The sequence below is a fragment of the Ranitomeya variabilis genome, chromosome 2 (assembly GCF_051348905.1).
Source record: "Ranitomeya variabilis isolate aRanVar5 chromosome 2, aRanVar5.hap1, whole genome shotgun sequence".
Lineage (NCBI taxonomy): Eukaryota > Metazoa > Chordata > Amphibia > Anura > Dendrobatidae > Ranitomeya > Ranitomeya variabilis.
The window spans coordinates 706,369,795-706,392,368 of NC_135233.1; the positions used below are offsets into that span (position 1 = coordinate 706,369,795).

General features: G+C 43.7%; 1 protein-coding gene across 1 annotated transcript in view; it reads right to left on the minus strand.

Moving 5' to 3' along the window:
• The window catches only part of REV3L (REV3 like, DNA directed polymerase zeta catalytic subunit), a 263,811-nt gene that overhangs the window by 7,310 nt on the left and 233,927 nt on the right, over nucleotides 1-22,574 (minus strand). The window contains exons 26-31 of the mRNA XM_077289474.1: nucleotides 20,329-20,438; nucleotides 16,868-16,982; nucleotides 16,028-16,165; nucleotides 7,323-7,513; nucleotides 6,592-6,838; nucleotides 4,819-5,037 (exon numbers count right to left, since the gene is read on the minus strand). Of these exons, the coding sequence (XP_077145589.1) occupies nucleotides 4,819-5,037; nucleotides 6,592-6,838; nucleotides 7,323-7,513; nucleotides 16,028-16,165; nucleotides 16,868-16,982; nucleotides 20,329-20,438 (1,020 nt within the window). The remainder of the gene's footprint in view (nucleotides 1-4,818; nucleotides 5,038-6,591; nucleotides 6,839-7,322; nucleotides 7,514-16,027; nucleotides 16,166-16,867; nucleotides 16,983-20,328; nucleotides 20,439-22,574) is intronic.

The window sequence follows — 22,574 nt, forward strand, 5'->3', positions numbered from 1 at the left end:
TAGGTGACGCTGTGCGAATCCGCTTTCTATGCGGCTGTCTAGTGTGAGAGCGGCACCTGCAGGCCGAAGGCTCCTGAGACCCTGAGGCCTTTCCCGAGACAGACGGGCAGCTGGCCCTGACTGCTGGGGTCTGAAGGGATTTAATTGCTTCAGTCAGGGTTGCCATGGTTTGCAATAAGGACGAGACCCACTGTGGTGGAACTGCCCCAGCCTCTGTCTGAGGGGCAGGAGCTGGAGGGCTGGCAGGGGGGCTCCTGGGCATGCTCGGAGTCGCAGACCTCGCAGAGGCGGTTAGTCTGGGCAAGCGGGAAGGCAGAGTGGCAAGCTACACAACCAGTGTATAGGACCATGTGAGATTTCCCCTTTCTAGACATGATCCGTGTAGGCTATATACAGGGCCCAAGATACTGAAAGCTGGGGAGAGAAGCACTCACCCCAGTCCTGTGTCCCCACGATAACAGCGTCAGCTGCCAAATGCGGTCCTTTATCCATGATGCTTCAGGAGACAGGACCGCCCTGTTGTGGTGCGGCCTGTAGTAGGCCTGAAGCCGGGGACTGGATTTTTCTCCGGCGAGGAAAGGAGGGAAGGATCCGGAAGCAGAAGCGTCGGAAGGGGGCGGGGCCTCACAGCGCTGTCTGCCGGCCGGAAAACGCCGAAAGACCCGGAAGTGCTGTAGAAGCAGCAGCCTTCCTGTCTCCTGCTTCGCCCTCTGAGGCCTTCTGGAGGCTGAAGCGCTGACCGCTCCCGCACTGCTGCGGTACCGGCCGCGCACACTGCCGCCGCATTGAGTTTCCCTCCAGGAGGGCCCTGCAGCTCACTGCTATGGTAGCAAAATGCATTCCCTGGAGACCGCAGCAGCGACGGCGCTCTGGGGACCGCAGCGTAAGACGCCTGGAGGACGGCTCTGGGGAAAGTCTGGGGATAGCCACTCAGGTAAAGGATCAATATACGGAGCCCCCCCATTTTCTGCCCCTTCCCCCAGAAGGCATATACCAGCGGGGGAGGAAAAGACGGTGCAGGAACCCTAGCTCCATTGTATAGAATAAGGAGAGGGACCGTCCACCACCCCATCTATCACCGTGTCGTAGCAGGGTGTAGAAAACAAGGGGGGATCACACGGACAACTGGGGGCACCTGTACAGCCTAGGGTCAAATACCTCAGGGTGGTCAGGGCCAAGTCCGGTGAGGGATCCCACGTCGCGGGGAAGGATACGTGGAGGATACTCGCACGTGCTTGCCCGTTGTTGGTTTGGGGAGATCGGACCCTCAAAAGGATCCGTCGCCCCTTCCATCCATAGAAAGAGATGAAGAAAATAGGGTCCAAAAGATCCGGGACCCAGAGGTGTGCCTCCTTGAGACACTAAGCATGAACTGGATTCTCTGGTAGCCAGTCTCAGGGTGTATACGACGGAGGAGGAGCTAACTTTTTTTCAAGTTTACACTTAGTGTCAGCCTCCTGGTGGCAGAAGCATACACCCACAGTCCTGTGTCCCCCAAAGAGGCGAAGGAGAAAACCAGTTCAGTACATGCTCTCCTGTGCATTGCAAGATGTATATTTAATGCACCCCCCTACTCTGTCCTTTGATTGACTCATAAATTAACTTCAGCTGCCATGTTGTTGCAGGACTCAAACACCTCCCTCAGCCCTTCAAGATTTGCCCTCTTTTGTAATTCTATATGTTCCTATTCGGATAAAGTAATTATATACCTTTATACAGTGGGTATGGAAAGTATTCAGACCCCTTTAAATTTTTCATTTTTTTTCTCATTAATGTACACTCTGCACCCAATCTTGAATTTAAAAAAAAAATGAAATGTAGTAATTTTTGCAAATTTATTATAAAAGAAAAACTGAAATATCACATGGTCATAAATATTCAGACCCTTTGCTCAGTATTGAGCAGAAGCACCCTTTTCAGGCCTGTTTCAGCACGTCAGTGGCTCCGGTACGTGTGGTGACAGTTTTCTCACGTACCGGAGACACTGACTCACGTAGACACATTAAAATAAATGTGTCTCTGCACATGTCAGCGTGTTTTCACGGACCGTGCGTCCGTTTGAAAAACTCGGAGACATGTCAGTGTTCGTGGGAGCGCATGGATGACACGGACCCATTAAAGTCAATGGGTCCGTGTAAACATGTACCGCACACGGATGCTGTCCATGTGCCGACTGAGTACCACACGGACCATGCAGGAGACAGAGCTACAGTAAGCGCTGTCCCCCCAGCGTGTGGTGCTGAAGCCGCCATTCATTCCTTCTCTCCAGCAGCGTTGGGAGGTGGAGCCGCATATTCATCACAGTAATGAGCGGTACCACATGACCGCTCATACAGGACAAGCTGCGGCGCTGAGAGGAAGCATCGGGGGAGCTGGGTGAGTATTTTAATGCCAGCGGGTGGGCGCACAGGGGGTGGGAGGCGGCAGGTGACAAGGATCTTTAATTTAAACACAAAAATAATAAAAAAAACATTGATTTTTCATTCCTTCTCTCCAGCGAACGCTGCTGGAGAGTAGGAATGAATGGCGGCTTCAGCACCACACGCTGGGGAGACAGCGCTTACTGTAGCGCTGTCTCCTGCACGGTCCGTGTGGTACTCAGTCGGCACACGGCTGCCGCACGTGTGCCACACTGATGTGCCACGTGAGCTCACGGACACGGATAACTCCGGTACCGATTTTTCCGGTACCGGAATTATCTGGACGTGTGAGACTGGCCTGAGCTAGTACAGCCATGAGTCTTCTTGGGAATGATGCAACAAGTTTGGCACACCTGGATTTGGGGATCCTCTGCTATTCTTCCTTGCAGTTCCTCTCCAGTTCTGTCAGGTTGGATGGTGAACGTTGGTGGACAGCCATTTTCAGGTTTCTCCAGAGATGCTCAATTGGGTTTAGGTCAGGGCTCTGGATAGGACAGTCAAGAATGGTCACAGATCCATTCCTTTGTTATTTTAGCTGTGTGCTTAGGGTCATTGTTATTGGAAGGCGACCCTTAGGCCAAGTCTGAGACCCAGAGCACTCTGGGAGAGGTTTTCATCCAGGATATCTCTGTACTTGGCCGCATTCATGTTTCCTTTAATGACAACCAGTTGTCCTGTCCCTGTAGCTGAAAAACACCCCCATAGCATGATGCTGCCACCACCATGTTTCACTGTTGGGATTGTATTGGGCAGGCGATGAGCAGTGCCTGGTTTTCTCCACACACACCGCTTAGAATTATCAGCAAAAAGGTCTATCTTCGTCTCATCAGACCAGAGAATCTTATTTCTCAGTCTGGGAGTCCTTCTTGTGTTTTTTAGCAAACTCTATGTTGGCTTTCACATGTCTTGCACTGAGGAGAGGCTTCCGTCTGGCCACTCTGCCATAAAAACCCGACTGGTGAAGGGCTGCAGTGATAGTTGACTTTGTGGAACTTTCTCCCATCTCCCTACTGCATCTCTGGAGCTCAGCCACAGTGATCTTGGGGTTCTTCTTTACCTCTCTCACCAAGGCTCTCCTCTCACAATTGCTCAGTTTGGCTGGATGGCCAGATCTAGGAAGACTTCTGGTGGTCCCAAACTTCTTCCACTTAAGGATTATGGAGGCCACTGTGCTCTTAGGAACCTTGAGTACTGCAGAAATTCTGTTGTAACCTTGGCCAGATCTGTGCCTTGCCACAATTCTATCTCCGAGTTCCTTCGCCAGTTCCTTTGACCTCATGATTCTCATTTGGTCTGACATGCACTGTGAGGTCTTATATAGACAGGTGTGTGCTTTTTCAAATCAAGTCCTATCAGTTTAATTAAACATAGCTGGACTCCAATGAAGGAGAAGAACCATCTCAAGGAGGATCACAAGGCAATGGACAGCATGTGACTTAAATATGAGTGTCTGAGCAAAGGGTCTGAATACTTATGACCATGTGATATTTCAGTTTTTCCTTTTTTATTAAATTTGCAAAAATTTCTGCATTTCTGTTTTTTTCAGTCAAGATGTGGTGCGGGGTGTACATTAATGTGAACAAAATGAACTTTTTGAATTTACCAAATGGCTGCAATGAAACAAGAGTGAAAAATTTAAAGGGGTCTGAATACTTTCCGTACCCACTGTATACTGTAAAAAAAAGTGATATGGAGGTTATAGTGTATACAATGATTAATTGCCTTGTTACAAAACTCCCGACATTCAGTGCCAATCTAGACCATCTTTGTGAGTATGACAGAAAAAAGGAGTGCTGACTTTAAAATATGATATACAAACATTTATTTGAGAACAATACATATATAATTATATAAAACATAATCAAAGGTGAACAAAGCAGGATTCCTATTAACACCCTGGGACCATATTAATAAGGGGTCTATATTGATCGGATATCAGAGAACGAACTATATTCAAGTATCCTACAATTTCATGGTAGCTAAACGTGTGTAAAAAATAGGAGATAAAGTGCATAGTGCATAAATCATATCATCTCCATAATCAGATCAGCATAGCTTACCCATAGTGGTATGCAAGTGTACTTTCTCCATGGAAGCCCACGGGACTGTTTTACTGATGGGTGAAGGTCAAAACTTCTGAAATATCACTACACACAACACAAGTTTCTGATAATAATCTGCTCCCTTTAATAGTGACCTATTTTACTGTCTTCGATCAAGAACTCAACACAATTGTAAACATGAATTGTTTATGTGCAGCACATTTCATAGCAGTCAGTGTCCTGCTGAAATCAATATGTGCTCAGTAATCTAACTGACTGCATAGAAGATTGGACTATTACAGGAAGTAACAGAGCTTTGCATTAATACATTCCAAATAATAGTCTGCTATAATTACCTTGGCTAACTGGTCTTGCCTGTACTCCAATTCCCGGATTTCTTGATTGAGAATCACTACTACATGCTGCGGTTGACTCCTACATTTACTACAGATGCCATGCTGTGTCAGTTCATCACAAATAGGACAATGCAAGGTTGTGAAATACTGAGAGATTGTGCCTTTTCTTGTATCCAGTTCATTTCTCATTGTGGAGTATGCAGAGTACGCCTTCTGGATCTGATAAAAGAAACAAAATGCAGTTTTCTGTTAAAGGGGTTGTCTGGGCATATGGTATTGATGACGAATATGACGATAGGTCATGTATAGCAGATCGGTGGGGGTCTGGCACCCGGCATCCCCACCAATAAGCTGATATTTGCTCCAGTGCTGGCCAGATGTAAACATTTTTAACGGAGCTGTGCTTATTCAGATCAAAGCGTAGCAGCGGCTGCATCATCGGCTACTACAGGGGCAGCTCCTATTCTTTGTATAAAAGTGTTGGTGCAGTAGCTGGCAACATCCATCAGCGGCTGCAACACTGTGCTCAGCAGCCACATTGTAAGTAATTACATCAGGCTGGCACCAAAGCAAATAACAGCTAATTGGTGGGACGCCAAGTGTGAGACCCCACTTATCTACTATTGATGACCTATCATGTGGCTAGGCCACCAATACCATATGCAAAGACAGCACCTTTAGTGTGTTTGCAGACTTATTTCATGAGAAAAGATGCCCTTCCCAGGAAACATACTAAATAAGAAACCATTTGGTGACCATGAAAGGATATACAGTCAGTGAAAACAGATTTGTGAATTTCTTGTGAAGTTGCGGCAGTGTGATATATTACACTATGTAGTACAGTATGCAACAAGACATAAGGCTCCTCTCAAGACTTCTAGTCCTCCCAACAAGGCTTTTCTTTAAAGGGAACCTGTCACCCCGTTTTTTGAAGATGAGCTAAAAATAGCGTTAAATAGGGGCAGAGCTGGGCGTTACATTAGTGTCTTTGTGTGCCTTTATTACCCACCTAAGCTGCCGAAATACCTTTGTAAAGTTGCCGTTTTCTGCTGTCACTCACGCTGGTCTGGTCCTATGGGCGTGGTGACAGCGCTGTTTCTCCCCCAGAAACCTGCTCATCATTCCGTTGGTGGCGTAGTGGTGTGCGCATGTCCAAAGCGAAGATCCACTGCCCAGGAGATTCAAAACAGCGCGGTCTTCACTATTCGCAGTTTACCGGTGGGCGCGGCCATCTTTCCTGTGGCCGCGCGTGCGCAGATGGAGCGCTCTGCTGCCCGGGGCTTCAGGAAAATGGCCGCCGCGATCTCCATCTGCGCACGCGCGGAATCCCGCGGCCATTTTCCTGAAGCCCCGGGCAGCAGAGCGCTCTATCTACGCACGCGCGGCCACCGGTAAATGGCTGAATAGCGAAGACCGCGCTGTTTTGAATCTCCTGGGCAGTGGATCTTCGCTTTGGACATGCGCACACCACTACGCCACCAACGTAATGATGAGCAGGATTCTGGGGGAGAAACAGCGCTGTCACCACGCCCATAGGACCAGACCAGCGTGAGTGACAGCAGAAAACGGCGACTTTACAAAGGTATTTCGGCAGCTTAGGTAGGTTATAAAGGCACACAAAGACACTAATGTAACGCCCAGCTCTGCCCCTATTTAACGCTATTTTTAGCTCATCTTCAAAAAACGGGGTGACAGGTTCCCTTTAACGATACATTCAAAATATATTTAAGAACTTGTAATAAAAGCACATACAAAAAACCACTGTGTACTTACCCTTGGTAATTCATCGTACCAATTGAATACATCCACTCCAATGAGAGAAAAGACTCTGTTTAGTGGTGGTAGAATCTGCTTAGTGATGTAGTAGGTTGCATTTAGTCGCAGGTTATGGTCTTGGAGGACATCAATAGGCCGTCTCACAAGCTGGATAAGGGGTACTCCAGGTGTACCATACACTATGACATAGGGCACTCTTTCTCCGACACGAGGTTCAGAGCGACGGTCATATGCTACCATTTTCCTGTGAACAAGAACAGCTGAGGTGAGTTTTCTGCTTTTCAACGTAGCTGTGACCCATGTAAGAAACGTGCAGCTCTCCGATTCTAGTCAATGGTGTCTATAGGACAGGAAAATATCTGTGCTCTTTAATACACATCCAGGTATCATTTATGCCACTAGTAATGCCAGTCACAACTTGATAATATTCACAGAAATCTTAACAAGTAACTACACACTTTGTTTCCATGAATAAACAGTACAAATGAAGATAAGCTACTTTGCAATATAAAGTATTGCAGAAAAAGGTGTCTTTCACTAATTCTCCCTGCACAGATTATTCACTCAATAACTGCTCAAAGCTGCCCTCACTGAGGGATCAAATTACATCCTCTCCCAATAAAAGTCTATGAAAATAGGAAGAGAAAGTACGGTAGTTAGAGAAATTGCTGAGGCTTACAGAGGTGATGCCCCGTGTGTAATCATATGACTGGTCTCAAATATCTCACCTGGTCAGTTCCAGTGCCGGCACACAAGCTCCTGGTCTGTAAGTACCGCTTCCTCTGTATTCCTTGGCAAAGGTAAGATCCTGCATGCTGGCCTTTCCCTCCAAAAGCTTCATACATTGCCTCTGGACATACTGCTTTATTTGACTTATATCTCTTGTTTCAAACAGCAGCTTAATAGAACGCTCCAGTATCTGGAAGTACATAAAGACAAAAAAAGGAACATTGGAAAAGCAGCCCCTGGACAAAGGAGCAATCACTTACAATGGATATAAAATGACCACACCCCCCTGTTGAAATGGCAGTCTTTCATAAAAAGAATAATTTCAGAACTTTTTTCCACCTTCAAATGTCACCCATAATCTGTACATTTCAATTGAAAAAACAAACAAAATAAATTTCTTATAATTGGGGATGTGGTTGTGTTCAAAATTAAACAAAAATCACATTTAATCTCATGATAAATAGTAGTCAGTACACAGCTGCCTTCATTTACAGTGATTCTGATTATCCCACACAAAGTTTAGCTGTTCTAGCGACATTTTCCTGACATTTTATTAGTTGCATTTTACAGCAAAAACCATGGTCCATGAGGGTGGGAGCTGAAATGAAGACAACCTATAGACTATATACTAGAAAACAGAACTTCAATATACTCCAAGAAGAATATGGGTTTACTACTTTCAATACCTACAACTGAGGAATGGGTTTCGGTCCCAGTTTGGTGCTACTGCATCTGAAATTCAAAAAAGCTTCGCACTTGAGTCATTAGCATTGGCAAAGTATACAACTGGTCTAATCTCTAGAAAATATCAGCAGATGTTGCAGTATGGTGATGATGGCCATACTTGGACAGCACGGTTAAGGTGGGAATCAGATGTGGGACAGATCACAGTAGAACAATAGAAAGAGATATTGGAGCAGGTTCCCAAACTGTCCCCATTGAGAGTCTCAGAGACCCTCGCAGATACATCTCATACACAGGGTGTATAGAACGCCAAGCTTCCTTTTTAAGATAGGGGTCTGACCAGATGCAGACTGTCCAAGATGTGGAGCAGAGGATGCACATTTAATGCACATGTTCTGGGAATGCAGTAAACTGGGCCCATATTGGAAAAGCACGTTAGCTCTAACCAAAATGTGTTTGGAGTGCAGCTTCAGGCAGACCCAAAGGTGTATCTGCTGGGCTATCTTGGAGAGTCGACAGACTTTGAATCTCCGCTGGCTATTGGGTTATTGCGAACATTATACCAGACTCGCAAACTGATTGCATCACATTGATCATATGTCCAACCTCCGTCAGTCAATGCACTAATAAACAGGATAAATGATAACATTTGGATGGAAAAGGGGGCTTATAGAAAAATAAAAGCAATAACAAAATTTGAAAATATATGTGGACCATAGTTAAATATGTCAGGCCTACTGTCTGGGGCTCTAGTCAGAGATAGGATATGGCAGCTAGTGGTTCCAGGGAAGAGGGCTACAATATTCCCGGGTTTTGGATATAGGGGTAGTCAGTGTGCATAGTAAATAGAAGTGACTATTGCAGTGATGGGCAACCTTTTGAGCTTGGTGTGTCAAAATTCGCCAAAAAACCGAGCATAACTTGGGTGGTGTGTCACCTTGATAAAAAAACAATTTTGCGACATGTATAGTTTAAATAACAAATATGTATAATTATAATTATTTAACTTACCTGCTTAGTGACTTCTTTGTTCATCTGTCAGTTGTTTTCTTTTGTTGGTCTTGCTCTTGCTATTATTTAACTTGTGTGGGGTGCCGTGAACTAAGATAAGTGAGGGGGAGGGGGAATTCTTGCGATGGCGAACCTGTGGCATTCCAGCTGTTGCAAAACTACAATTCCCATCATGTCTTCACAGCCAAAGCTTTTGCTTGGAATGGCCAGGCATGATGGGAATTGTAGTTTTGCAACAGCTGGACTGCCACAGGTTCGCCATCACTAAATTTAGTGACTTTTTTGTTGCTGAATTTCACTAGCTAAATGTTCAATTGAAGGTTGGTATTTTGTACACTTCAAGCCCAAGCAAGCGCTACTAAGTTCATCTGTCAATCTGTTTCTTTTGTTGGTTTTGATAAATATTTACAATTACTTATGTCTCTCTTTAATTGATGTTGTACGTTTGTGTTCAGTCTCATTATTCGGTCTTTTATGATATTTCTACTCAGTGGTAACTCAGATATTCTCTTAATAATTGCATCTTTATTCTGCATATCATGAAACAGAACTGGTGCACATCTTAAGAGAGTATCTTTAATAAATTCTCCCTCACTGAGTGCTTTTCCATGCTGAGCTATGGAGTGAGCAATGCTCAGACTTGCAGATGTTAAATTTGTAGAGCTTTTTACAAATTTAAGGATGGAATTAGATTGGCTCTTATGAAGGTGTAGCTGCCTGGAAATGTATTCCTTCCTTTCATCCTCACTTTTTTTCAAGAGCTGGGAATGATTAGTTTCAAAATGTCTATTTACATTCCACGTTCTGCTTACTACCGTTTCACTACATAGAACGCAAAATGATCTGCCATTTTTTTCTGTAATGCCATACATCTCAGTCCATGTCTCTTGAAAGGGTCGGCTACTGCTACTACCACTCCCTTTACTCAACTTTGGTTTCTTATTTTGTGGCTTCTCCATGAGAGAATATTTATAGTTAGCCCTGCAATTAGCAGAAATAGGGGTTAATAAGGATGCACCACAAACAGTAATGGTGGTGAAATGGAGTCTGTACTGCAAGATGGCGTTCCTAATGGCGGGAAACGGCACCCATAGCACAGGCCTCTTCCAGCCTCCCCCTCACTTATCTTAGCAATTGGCCAATGACACCCCACAGTTCACAGAATGATGATGGTTGCTGCCTGCAGACAGCAATCACAGGCCTCCGGACAGCTATCTCCTCAGGCCTCAGAAGTGCAGCCTGGGACTTCTGGTCGGCGCAGCAGGGAGCAGCGCAATGTCGCCCAAACAACACAGATCCGACGCAGAGGCCTGGGACTTCCGGGAGCTGCGCCTGGCCTACCGGAAGTCCCAGGCCTAGACGCTCTGCACTGGAGCTCTGTTGTTTGGACCCACAGACCTCCTGCATGGCATCCGATCCGATAAAAAATCGGATCGGATGCCATTAGTGTTGAGCATTCCGATACCGCAAGTATCGGGTATCGGCCGATACTTGCGGGTATCGGAATTCCGATACCGAGATCCGATACTTTTGTGGTATCGGGTATCGGTATCAAAACAACATTAATGTGTAAAAGAAAGAATTAAAATAAAAAATATTGCTATACTCACCTCTCTGACGCAGCCTGGACCTCACTGATGGGACCGGCAGGGTTCTTTGCTTAAAATGCGCGCGTTTACTTCCTTCTGTGACGTCACGGCTTGTGATTGGTCGCGTGCCGCCCATGTGGCCGCGACGCGACCAATCACAGCAAGCCGTGACGTAATTTCAGGTCCTCAATGCAGAATTAGGCATTGAGGACCTGAAATTACGTCACGGCTTGCTGTGATTGGTCGCGTCGCGGCCACATGGGCGGCACGCGACCAATCACAAGCCGTGACGTCACAGAAGGAAGTAAACGCGCGCATTTTAAGCAAAGAACCCTGCCGGTCCCATCAGTGAGGTCCAGGCTGCGTCAGAGAGGTGAGTATAGCAATATTTTTTATTTTAATTCTTTCTTTTACACATTTATTATGGATCCCAGGGCCTGAAGGAGAGTTTCCTCTCCTTCAGACCCTGGGAAAGAAGCAATTTCTATGGGGCCGCGGCCGGCGGCCGCGTGTCACTGAAAATGACTACGCGTGTCAGCACTGACACGCGTGTCATAGGTTCGCCATCACTGGACTATTGTGTGTCAGTCAAGTTAGGGTATATTGCACTATGAATATAGTTTGGTCCGGTGTGTTATTGGAGGGAGGGGGGAGGGGTTTTAGTTCTCATTTATAAATATAATTAATAAAACTGAGTTAGAGATGGATATATGGAAAGTTGTTGATACACTTAAATGCATAACAGTAATGTAAATGTTTAATCTGTAATTATGAACAAGTTATTATTCGATGGTATATTGGTAACAATGTTATGTATGCTTTCTTATCAATACAATTGATCTGATTAAAAAAAAAAAAACCCCAAGGTCCATAAATACATTTCAACAATGAAATCCCTCTGCTGTGTTGTAAGCCATCAGTCAGGAGAAGTGTACAAACATTTTTCCCAGGGCATTAGTTATACCATGGAACGTAGTGGTCATCAGGAACTGGCTTAAATTTGGTACAACGGTGACAAAGTAGAATTGAACGTCACTCAAAAATAATGAAAACGCAAGAATAGAGGCCTATAGGAACATTAAATATGCAAATTGCCTCTTCTGAGAAAAAGAGGACTTAAACTCTACAGCGCCACCTATTGGAAGTAGCGATCCTACAAGTCACAATCAACCCTTTAACGAGTCGTACAATATGACTTAGGATAAAAGCCAAATCAGTATCTCAATTCGCAGACACGGTGTTTCGGGCTGTTGGCCCTCGTCAGTGCGAAGCATGAGAACTGATTTGGCTAGGTGAGAGGCTCTGGACATGGGGTCTAAGGGGTATCGTTTCTCCTTATGGAGAGTGACATACCATCTCTGGCTTGTCAAGGTAAGGAGGCTTATTTGCCGTACAATGCTCCTCTGGGAATTTAAATATGCAAATTGCCTCTTCTGAGAAAAAGAGGACTTAAACTCTACAGCGCCACCTATTGGAAGTAGCGATCCTACAAGTCACAATCAACCCTTTAACGAGTCGTACAATATGACTTAGGATAAAAGCCAAATCAGTATCTCAATTCGCAGACACGGTGTTTCGGGCTGTTGGCCCTCGTCAGTGCGAAGCATGAGAACTGATTTGGCTAGGTGAGAGGCTCTGGACATGGGGTCTAAGGGGTATCGTTTCTCCTTATGGAGAGTGACATACCATCTCTGGCTTGTCAAGGTAAGGAGGCTTATTTGCCGTACAATGCTCCTCTGGGAATTTAAATATGCAAATTGCCTCTTCTGAGGAACATTAGCAGAGCTGCATGAAATTCTGGCAATTACTGCTTGTGACAACAATCTACTATATAATTGTCTTTCTGTCTGTCTGTCTTTCTGTCTGTCACGGAAATCCGAAGTCGCTGATTGGTCGACCGCGACCAATCAGCAACGGGCACAGTGCGGCCGCGAAATGGCCGCTCCCTACTCCCCTGCAGTCAGCGCTCACACAGGGTTAATGGCTGCGTTAAACCGCGTTATGCCGCAGTGTAACGCAGTCCGTATCATTATATACTCACCTTCCGGCGCCTTTCCGGCTCCTCGCAATGGTCCGGTCCATGCATTGCGGTCTCGCAAGATGAGGACGTAGCGGTCTCGCGAGACCGCAACGTCATCTTCTCGCGAGACCGCAATGCACTCTTGGGACCAGAGCGTCGCGAGGAGCATCGGTAAACGCCTGGGCTGGATCCGGGGGTTGACGGAGGGTGAGTATATAACTATTTTTTATTTTAATTCTTTTTTTTTTTTTTTTTTTTAACAGGGATATGGTGCCCACATTGCTATATACTACGTGGGCTGTGTTATATACTACATCTCTGTGCTATATACTACGTGGCTGTGGTATATATTACGTGGCTGAGCAATATACTACATTGCTGTGCTCTATACTACGTGGCCTGGGTTATATACTGCATGGGCAGGGTTATATACTACGTCTCTGTGCTATATACTACGTGGCTGTGCTATATACTACGTGGCTGTGCAATATATTACGTGGCTGTGCAATATATTACGTGGCTGTGCAATATACTACGTGGCTGGGCAATATACTGCGTGTCTGTGCTATACACTACGTGGCTGGGCAATATACTACGTGGCTGGGCAATATACCACGTGGCTGGGCAATATACCACGTGGCTGGGCAATATACCACGTGGCTGGGCAATATACCACGTGGCTGGGCAATATACTACGTGGCTGGGCAATATACTACGTGGCTGGGCAATATACTACGTGGCTGGGCAATATACTACGTGGCTGGGCAATATACTACGTGGCTGGGCAATATACTACGTGGCTGGGCAATATACTACGTGGCTGTGCTATATACTACGTGGCTGTGCTATATACTACGTGGCTGGGCAATATACTGCGTGTCTGTGCTATACACTACGTCGCTGGGCAATATACTACGTGGCTGGGCAATATACTACGTGGCTGGGCAATATACTACGTGGCTGGGCAATATACTACGTGGCTGGGCAATATACTACGTGGCTGGGCAATATACCACGTGGCTGGGCAATATACCACGTGGCTGGGCAATATACCACGTGGCTGGGCAATATACCACGTGGCTGGGCAATATACCACGTGGCTGGGCAATATACTACGTGGCTGGGCAATATACTACGTGGCTGGGCAATATACTACGTGGCTGGGCAATATACTACGTGGCTGGGCAATATACTACGTGGCTGGGCAATATACTACGTGGCTGGGCGATACTACGTGGCTGTGCTATATACTACGTGGCTGTGCTATATACTACGTAGCTGTGCTATATACTACGTGGGCTGCGCTATATACTACGTAGCTGTGCTATATACTACGTGGGCTGCGCTATATACTACGTGGGCTGCGCTATATACTACGTGGGCTGTGTTATCTACTACTTGGCTGTGCTATATTTCTCTGCTGTATCTGTGCATCATGAATCGTGGTATGTGTTAAAGAGGTGGGCCCACTGAGACTCTTTCGCCCGGGGTCCTCAAAAACCTGGAGCCGGCCCTGGCTTCACTGATTAGTCACGTCCGGCCGCGAACAATCAGCGACAGTCGCAGTCCGCCCGCGGAATTTGAACCACGCTTCGCTAATTAGTCGTGCCCGGCCGGCCAAATCCTATGTATAAATTGCATTATTCTGAAAACTTCATAAATAAACTACATACATATTCTAGAATACCCGATGCGTCAGAATCGGACCACCATCTAGTCTCTTTATAATCTTCATATGTCTGGCCTGTGAGGTAGAGCTGCAAAATGGAAGCATTTTCTTAAAAAAAAAAAAAAAAAACAACAACATCCAAGCCCAGCTATTTATTGCCAAAAATCTATATCAAGTCTGGCAGAGTAGGTGGAAAAACATGTTTTGGTCTGATGAGACCAAGTTTCATTATTTTGCCATATTTCCAAAAGATATATTTGGCACAAGCCAAGATTACATCATCAAAAGAACACTATGCCAACAGTGAAGCATGGTGGAGGCAGTATTATGCTTTGGGGCTGTTTTTCAACAGTTGGAATTGGGGTTTTAGTCAAGGTGGAGTAAATTATTAACAGTTCCAAATATCAGTCAATTTTGCAACAAAACCTTCAGGCCTCTGTTAAAAAGCTGAAGATGAATTTCACACGACAACAACCCTAAGCAAACCTCAAAATCAACAAAATAAGTTATTTACCAGAAAACAATCAGAGTTTTGGAATGGCCCAGTCAAAGTCCATACCTGAATCCAGTTGAAAATCTGTGGTTTAACCTCAAGAGAGATGTTCAGATGCCATTGCAATCTTACAGATTTGGAGCATTACTACAAGGAAGAGTGTGCAAAGATTGCAAATTCTGGCTGTGACATACTGATAGACTCTTACCCCAAAACAATGAATGCCGTCATCTAAAAATGGCATGCCAACAAAATATTAGTTTAAGGGTGTGCATATTTATGGAATCACATTTTATTTCTTTAAATTTCAGTTTATTTTTCAATTTAATTGTACAGATTGTGACATTATATGTTGAAAAAGTTCTGAAACTATTCTTCTTGAGATGATTTTTTTTCTACAAGACAAAAATATGGAATTTTAACAGGAGTGTATAGATAAAGGAAATAAATCTGTTATTAGAAGTATATGATTAGATGCTGATTATGCAACATCTAAGTGCATGTTTACACTAACCGACCTGACATATTCAATGACCTATTGGCTAGGTTTGAGATTCAGCAATTGTTTACTATCCTGTTTAGACAGATGACCGCACTTACCATGAGCAGAGAATGATTGATAAAAGATCGTTCGATGCACAGATGGTAACTGTTCTCAGCAGCACACTGGTTTACACAGGACAATGTACTGCTGAGAATGAGGATTTTTACGCTTTAACATTTCACCTGACGAATAAGCGGTTTGCTCATAATTGACAGCCAGTTTACACTGCAGGTTCATCAGTAAATGAGATATACTAGGTACTAGAGATGAGCGAATTTGATTGGGTCAGGGCTTATTCAGCAAGCTATAGCGCTTACCGAATATGCTGCAGAGGGAACCTGGCTTCCTGGATCGTGCTGGCTGATCAGCTGTTCAGCTCGGATTGTTTGCTGGGCTCTCCATGCATGTGTACTGACTTTCACACAGCCGCGACACATGCAGCTGCGGAGCCGAACAGCTGATCGGCCGGTGCGATCCAGGATGCCGGGTTCCCTCTGCAGCATATTCGGTAAGCACTATAGATTGCCAAATAATCCCTGACCCGATCAAATTCACTTATTTCTACTAGGAACGCTTGTGAATTGGCCGGTGTGAATGCACCCTTTGTTTTGGCACATTTGGGGATGGAGGTATAGGGGCAAGTCTCTGCACTTGGGAGAAGACTTTGAAATATATATTGACTTTGACTCCTTACCTTACCAACAGCGGGACAAGCATCTCTTCTCACAGTCTCTATGCCTTTTGCATCAAAAACTGGATCCTTCTGTTCAAGGGTTTCATACATGTAGCCCACATATCTCTTCTTGGTTTGCAAAACACATGGAAGATACACCTGGAAGATGTAGAAGTGTGATATGTAGGGAGTGTCAGTACTAGACCATACAAGTCTTACACTCTTGTACTAATTAAATATGCAAATTGTTCTTTGGGACTCTAACATGCAGAAGACGTTTGCCTTATCCCAAAACTAATTTCTTTTTTTTTTTTTTTTTTTTTTTTTTTAGAAATTACACAATAAGTTCTATAGTCCTAAAGTAGTACCAATAACACCTTCAGCCAATCCTGCACAAAAACAAGACCTTTACGGAAGAATAAGAAAGTCATGGTTCTGTCAATGTGGCAACACAAATAGGACTCTTTTGTATTAAAAAAAAAACAAAAAAAACACACAATATGTTTTTATTTATTTTATATGGGCAGCACGGTGGCTCAGTGGATAGCACTGCAGCCTTGCAGCGCTGGAGTCCTGGGTTCTAATCCCACCTTGAACAACATCTGCAAGGAGTTTGTATGTTCTCCCCGTGTTTGCGTGGGTTTTCTCCGGGTTCTCTGGTTTCCTCCCACATTCCAAAGACATATTGATAGGGAATCTAGATTGTGAGCCCCATCGGGGACAGTGATAATAATGTGTGCAAAACTGTAAAGTGCTGCGGAATATGTTAGCGCTATATAAAAATAAAGATTACTATTATTATTATTTTGCAAAAGTACTAAAACCTTGTAATCAGTATTTTTATTTTCGCATTACACATACCTTCTCAAACTTCAGTTTCACTGGCTTTGGGTTTGTGGCAGTGACGGCTTCAGCAATTTCTTCTCCAATCTTAAAGGACTGTTCTTTAGTTGCCCCTTTCAGCAACACAAACATACTACAAGATATAAGGATAATATATGAATAATGGTAGAGATCGTTATCAGAAGTCAGCATTGGTGGAGTTACAATCAGCGATAATACAGTCTAAGGGTATGTGCACACGTCCGGATTTCTTGCAGAAATTTCCTGAAGAAAACCGGAAATTTTCTGCAAGAAATCTGCATTTTTTTTTTGCGTTTTTTTCTCCTTTTTTTTAGCATTCTGCAAGCGTAATTAGCTTGCAGAATGCTAAAGATTTCCAAGCGACCTGCAGCATCGCTTGGAAAACTGACTGACAGGTTGGTCACACTTGTCAAACATAGTGTTTGACAAGTGTGACCAACTTTTTACTATAGATGCTGCCTATGCAGCATCAATAGTAAAAGATAGAATGTTTAAAAATAATAAAAAAAATAAAAAAAAAAGGTTATACTCACCTGCAGACAGCTGATCTCCTCGGCGGCGTCCGTTCCTATAGATGGTCTGTGTGTGAAGGACCTTCGATGACGTCGCGGCTTGTGATTGGTCGCGTGAGGGGTCACATGAGCGGTCACGTGACCAATCACAAGACCGCGACGTCATCGCAGGTCCTTCACACAGACCATCTAAAGGAACGGATGCGGCAGCATGCACCGGAGAGGCGGGAACACTCCGGGGGCCATCGAAGGTGAGTATATGACTATTTTTTATTTTAAATCTTTTTTTTTTACCAATTATATGGTGCCCAGTCCGTGGAGGAGAGTCTCCTCTCCTCCACCCTGGGTACCAACCGCACATAACCTGCTTACTTCCCGCATGGTGTGCACAGCCCCGTGCGGGAAGTAAGCAGATCAATGCACTCCTAGGTGTGCGGAATCCCCGCAATTCCCCAATTTTAATGAACATGTTGCTTTTTTTTCCGCGATGCGATTTTTTCGCGGAAAAAAATGCAACATTTGCACAAAAAATGCGGAATACCCTGTAAATAATAGGAGGCATATGTTAGCGTTTTTTTCGCGTTTTTATAGCGAAAAAACGTGAAAAAAACGCGAAAAATCCTGAACGTGTCCACATGGCCTCACTGATGCACACTCTTGTTTATCACCTCAATAAACACAATTTACCAGGAGATATAGTGGTATTCTGCAGGTCACTAGCACTTAAACCATATTAGGTTGATTTACTGGAGCTGTGGCTACAGAGAAAATGAAGCTGGCTATAATCATTCCTCGACACACTGATTTACAGCCTGCTCTGCAGCATGTGTGCAAGGGAGTGATGACAGCGTGCTCACCGCATACTTAAGAGACCATACGAAAAAAACCATGGAGTTTGTACATTCCATAATATAGAATAATGAAAATATAATAATAAATGCCAAGACAAAGTTCTATAAAAATATACCACTCTTTATTAGTTATATAGAAAAAACAAGGCACACGAATATATGAAAAAAATCGCATAAAATATACATAAATAGTACCACAACTATTGGACAGATCTAGAGATGGATGGTGCAAAAAATCTGGTGTGGCAGGCTATCCATAGCATGAGAGCGTTCCAAATACCCACATCTATATATATATATAATTGTCTAAGGGTTTTTCTGTCTGTCTGTCTGTCCTGGAAATCCCGCGTCTCTGATTGGTCGAGGCCGCGAGCCTCGACCAATCAGTGACGGGCACAGCATGGCGACGATGTCATAATGGAAATCCCGCGTCTCTGATTGGTCAAGGCCGCCAGGCCTCGACCAATCAGCGACGGGCACAGTATCGACGTAGATGTCATAATGGTTGCCATGGCGACGATGATGTCATAAAGGTTGCCTCGACCAATCAGCGACGGGCACAGTCTGCCGCGAATTTTGGAATCATCATTGTCCATATACTACGGGGACATGCATATTCTAGAATACCCGATGCGTTAGAATCGGGCCACAGTCTAGTATATATATATATATATATATATATATATATATATATATATATATATATATATATATATATATATATATATATATATATATATATATATATATATATATACATACACAAAAAGGGGGGAACCTCAAGGAATGAACCTATGAAACTCGGTACAGACCATATGGGGCTTATTGGTACAATAATTGAGCCATGAGGCTAAAACTAAAGTGCAATAAGTGCATGTGAAAAGATCAACCAGCCTGTCTTACCCATCGGATGTCAAATGCCACAGCTCAGGTACCCTTGCACTTTAGTTTTAGCCTCATGGCTCAATTATTGTACCAATAAGCCCCATATGGTCTTTACCCAGTTTCATAGGTTCATTCCTTGAGGTTCCCCCTTTTTGTGTATATATATATATATATATATATATATATATATATATATATATATATATATATATATATATATATATGTGGGTATTTGGAACGCTCTCATGCTATGGATAGCCTGCCACGCCAGATTTTTTGCACCATCCATCTCTAGATCTGTCCAATAGTTGTGGTACTATTTATGTATATTTTATGCGATTTTTTCATATATTCGTGTGCCTTGTTTTTTCTATATAACTAATAAAGAGTGGTATATTTTTATAGTACTTTGTCTTGGCATTTATTATTATATTTTCATTATTCTATATTGGGGAATGTACAAACTCCATGGTTTTTTTTGTATGATCTCTATCGTTGTTCAGGAGTATTCCGATTTAACATGGTCCTTTGTGATCAGTTCTGGTCTGTTATTATTATCACCGCATACTTAGTGACTGTTACAACCCCCTACACCACCCTAATGTCTGTAACAAGCAGCTGCAGGGAGAATATAACCTCATTTTTTCCTGTAGCCACTGCTCCAGTAAACCAGCCTAACATGATTTAAATGCCATCTCCCTGCAGATTACCACTATATCTGCAGCTAAATACGGTTTATGATATTCAATTAAATATTTTCTAAGACAATGTTTCCGTAGATAAGGGGAGGGGAACCCTCAAAGATATGCAGCTAAGACTTCTGAAAAATCATTGGGTTTCTTGACTCTTCAATACATTTTGTGCTTAAATTCTCCACAATGCTAAATAATTAATAATCATTGTGATCTTTTTTTTACCTGGTGAAAACGCTGCTGCTGTCTTGAATAAGATGTTGTATTTGTTTTGTTCCTCTGCACCTCTCCCTAGCTTCTGCTACACATTAGACAGGCATCACTTGCATGATACATAGATGCCATCAGTGTGCTGCTTATTTTCTTTTTTACCCAAGGACCCATTGATTTCAATGGGTGACTTTGATCTTAACTCAGACCAAAAACAGACTTAATTTATTTTATTGAGACCGCCAATCCCACAGAGCCTAATGCAGGAAAATCCTCTTCATAAAAGCAGAGAACAATGATTTCATTACCTGTCTGTGTCACCATACACAACTTTGGCTCCCCACTTCTTTGTGTCATTCACAAGTTTTATAGCACGCTCCAGAGTCTCTCGTGCTTTATGGACAATGCTGTCTCCAACCTAAAAGGAGATAAAGCAGAAGTCATCACTTGGGTGGAATCTGCAGAATGAGATATCCTAATATCAGATGGATAGCAATAATAGTGCATGTTTGCCAGATACATAAAAGCTTTACCATGATGTAAAAGGCATGGAAAACGCTTACAGGGAAAACAATTTCTCAATTTCTACAATACATTTCAAGATCATTCAACCCATATTGGTTGGTGAAGTGCTCACTGATCACAGATTACTGATTCAGAGCTCATATACATGGAAACATCATACAAAACCCTTAGTTTGATTACACTTACGTATATTTTATTATAGTTTGATATGTGAAAAGAAAATAAAGATATGTCTCCTGATAACATAAAAAGACTAGAATAGTTCTACTTGGTGATGACCTCTAATGTGGAAATGTGCAAACATCTCACCAGTAACTGGCTATTAGGTTGTGCATATGTCATAAGTCAGGAAAATCACTTTAAAAGGGAGTTCTGTCACCCCCCCCCCCCAAAAAAAAAAGGTTAAACCACTTATACATGTATGTACGGGGCTTACCCCTATAAAATCCATATCTGTAGTATAGATTTAAGTGGTTTAGTTGCCAGAAAACAAACATTTATTTAGTATGCAAATAAGGGGGCATATGTGAACTCTACTTAGTGTGGCCAAAGGGCTCAGGGTACCATTATGCCCCCCTCAATTGGCATACTGAACACGGTCACATCTTGATTTAATCAGCGGCTCTGCACCTCCACAGTGAAAATACAAGAAGCCCAGCCGCGCTCAGTGTCAGTGTGTGCTATCTGAATGCATAAAGAACTTATCACTGCATGCTTCAGCCACAAAGGTAAGCCTGTGCCCCTTGTGTAATGGACACTCTGGATGCCCTGCTGGCTCTGAGTCAAATCATGTTAAGTTTTCCGAATATCTGGCACTCTATAAAATCAACTTCTGTACCTATTTTAATCTTTTCAAATAAAGAAGTTTTATGGTGTGTGCTCTCAACACTGGCTCCTGCCCGCAAAATAGTACTGAGCAGCAGCCATTGACAATGGGTATAAGTGGTGTGCAGGCTCTTGCAGTGTTAGTGTGCGTGCTCACTGCTGGCTCTTGTCTGCGGCTGCTGCTCGGTACTGTGCTGGGACCAGCGTTCAGAGAGCACACACTGACACTGCGTGCAGCTGGGCTCCTGCTCTATTCATACGGCGGTGTATAGCTGCTGATTGAGTTCAAGCAGCACTCGCTAGAACGCTGTCAATCAAGATATGACAAAGCTCTCAATGTGCACATTGAGGGGGCTATAGTGGTGAACTGAGCCCTTTGGGCATGCCAAAGGTGCACCGAAGCCCCATTATCTGCAAAACATGTAGGTGCAAACAAATTTTAATATATATATATATATATATATATATATATATATATATATATATATATATATATATATATATATATATATATATATATATATATATAATTGTCTAAGGGGTACTTCCGTCTGTTTGCCTGTCTCGGAAATCCCACGTTGCTGATTGGTCAGCGACAGGCTTAGTCCCGCCACGAATTGGCCCTTCCCTACTCTCCTCAAGTCAGTGCCCCCTTCCAGTCAGTGCCAGTGTGTCGCCCCATCCAGGACCAACTTTTTACTATTGATGCTGCCTATGCAGCATCAATAGTAAAAAGATATTATGCTAAAAATAATTAAAAAAAATAAAAAATTGTGCTATTCTCACCTTCCGCCGTCCACCGATGTGCGCGATACTGCCGCCAGCTTCCGTTCCCAGTGATGCATTGCGAAATTACCCAGATGACTTAGCGGTCTCGCGAGACAGCTTCGGTGGACGTCGGAGGGTGAGTAAATAACTATTTTTAATTATTATTATTTTTTTTTAACAGGGATATGGTGCCCACTGTGCTATGTACTGCGTGGCCTGTGTTATATACTGCGTGGCCTGTGTTATATACTTCGTGGCCTGTGCTATATACTGCGTGGGCGGTGCTATATACTACGTGGCGGTGCTATATACTACGTGGCGGTGCTATATACCACGTGGCGGTGCTATATACTACGTGGCGGTGCTATATACTACATGGCGGTGCTATATACCACGTGGCGGTGCTATATACTACGTGGCGGTGCTATATACTACG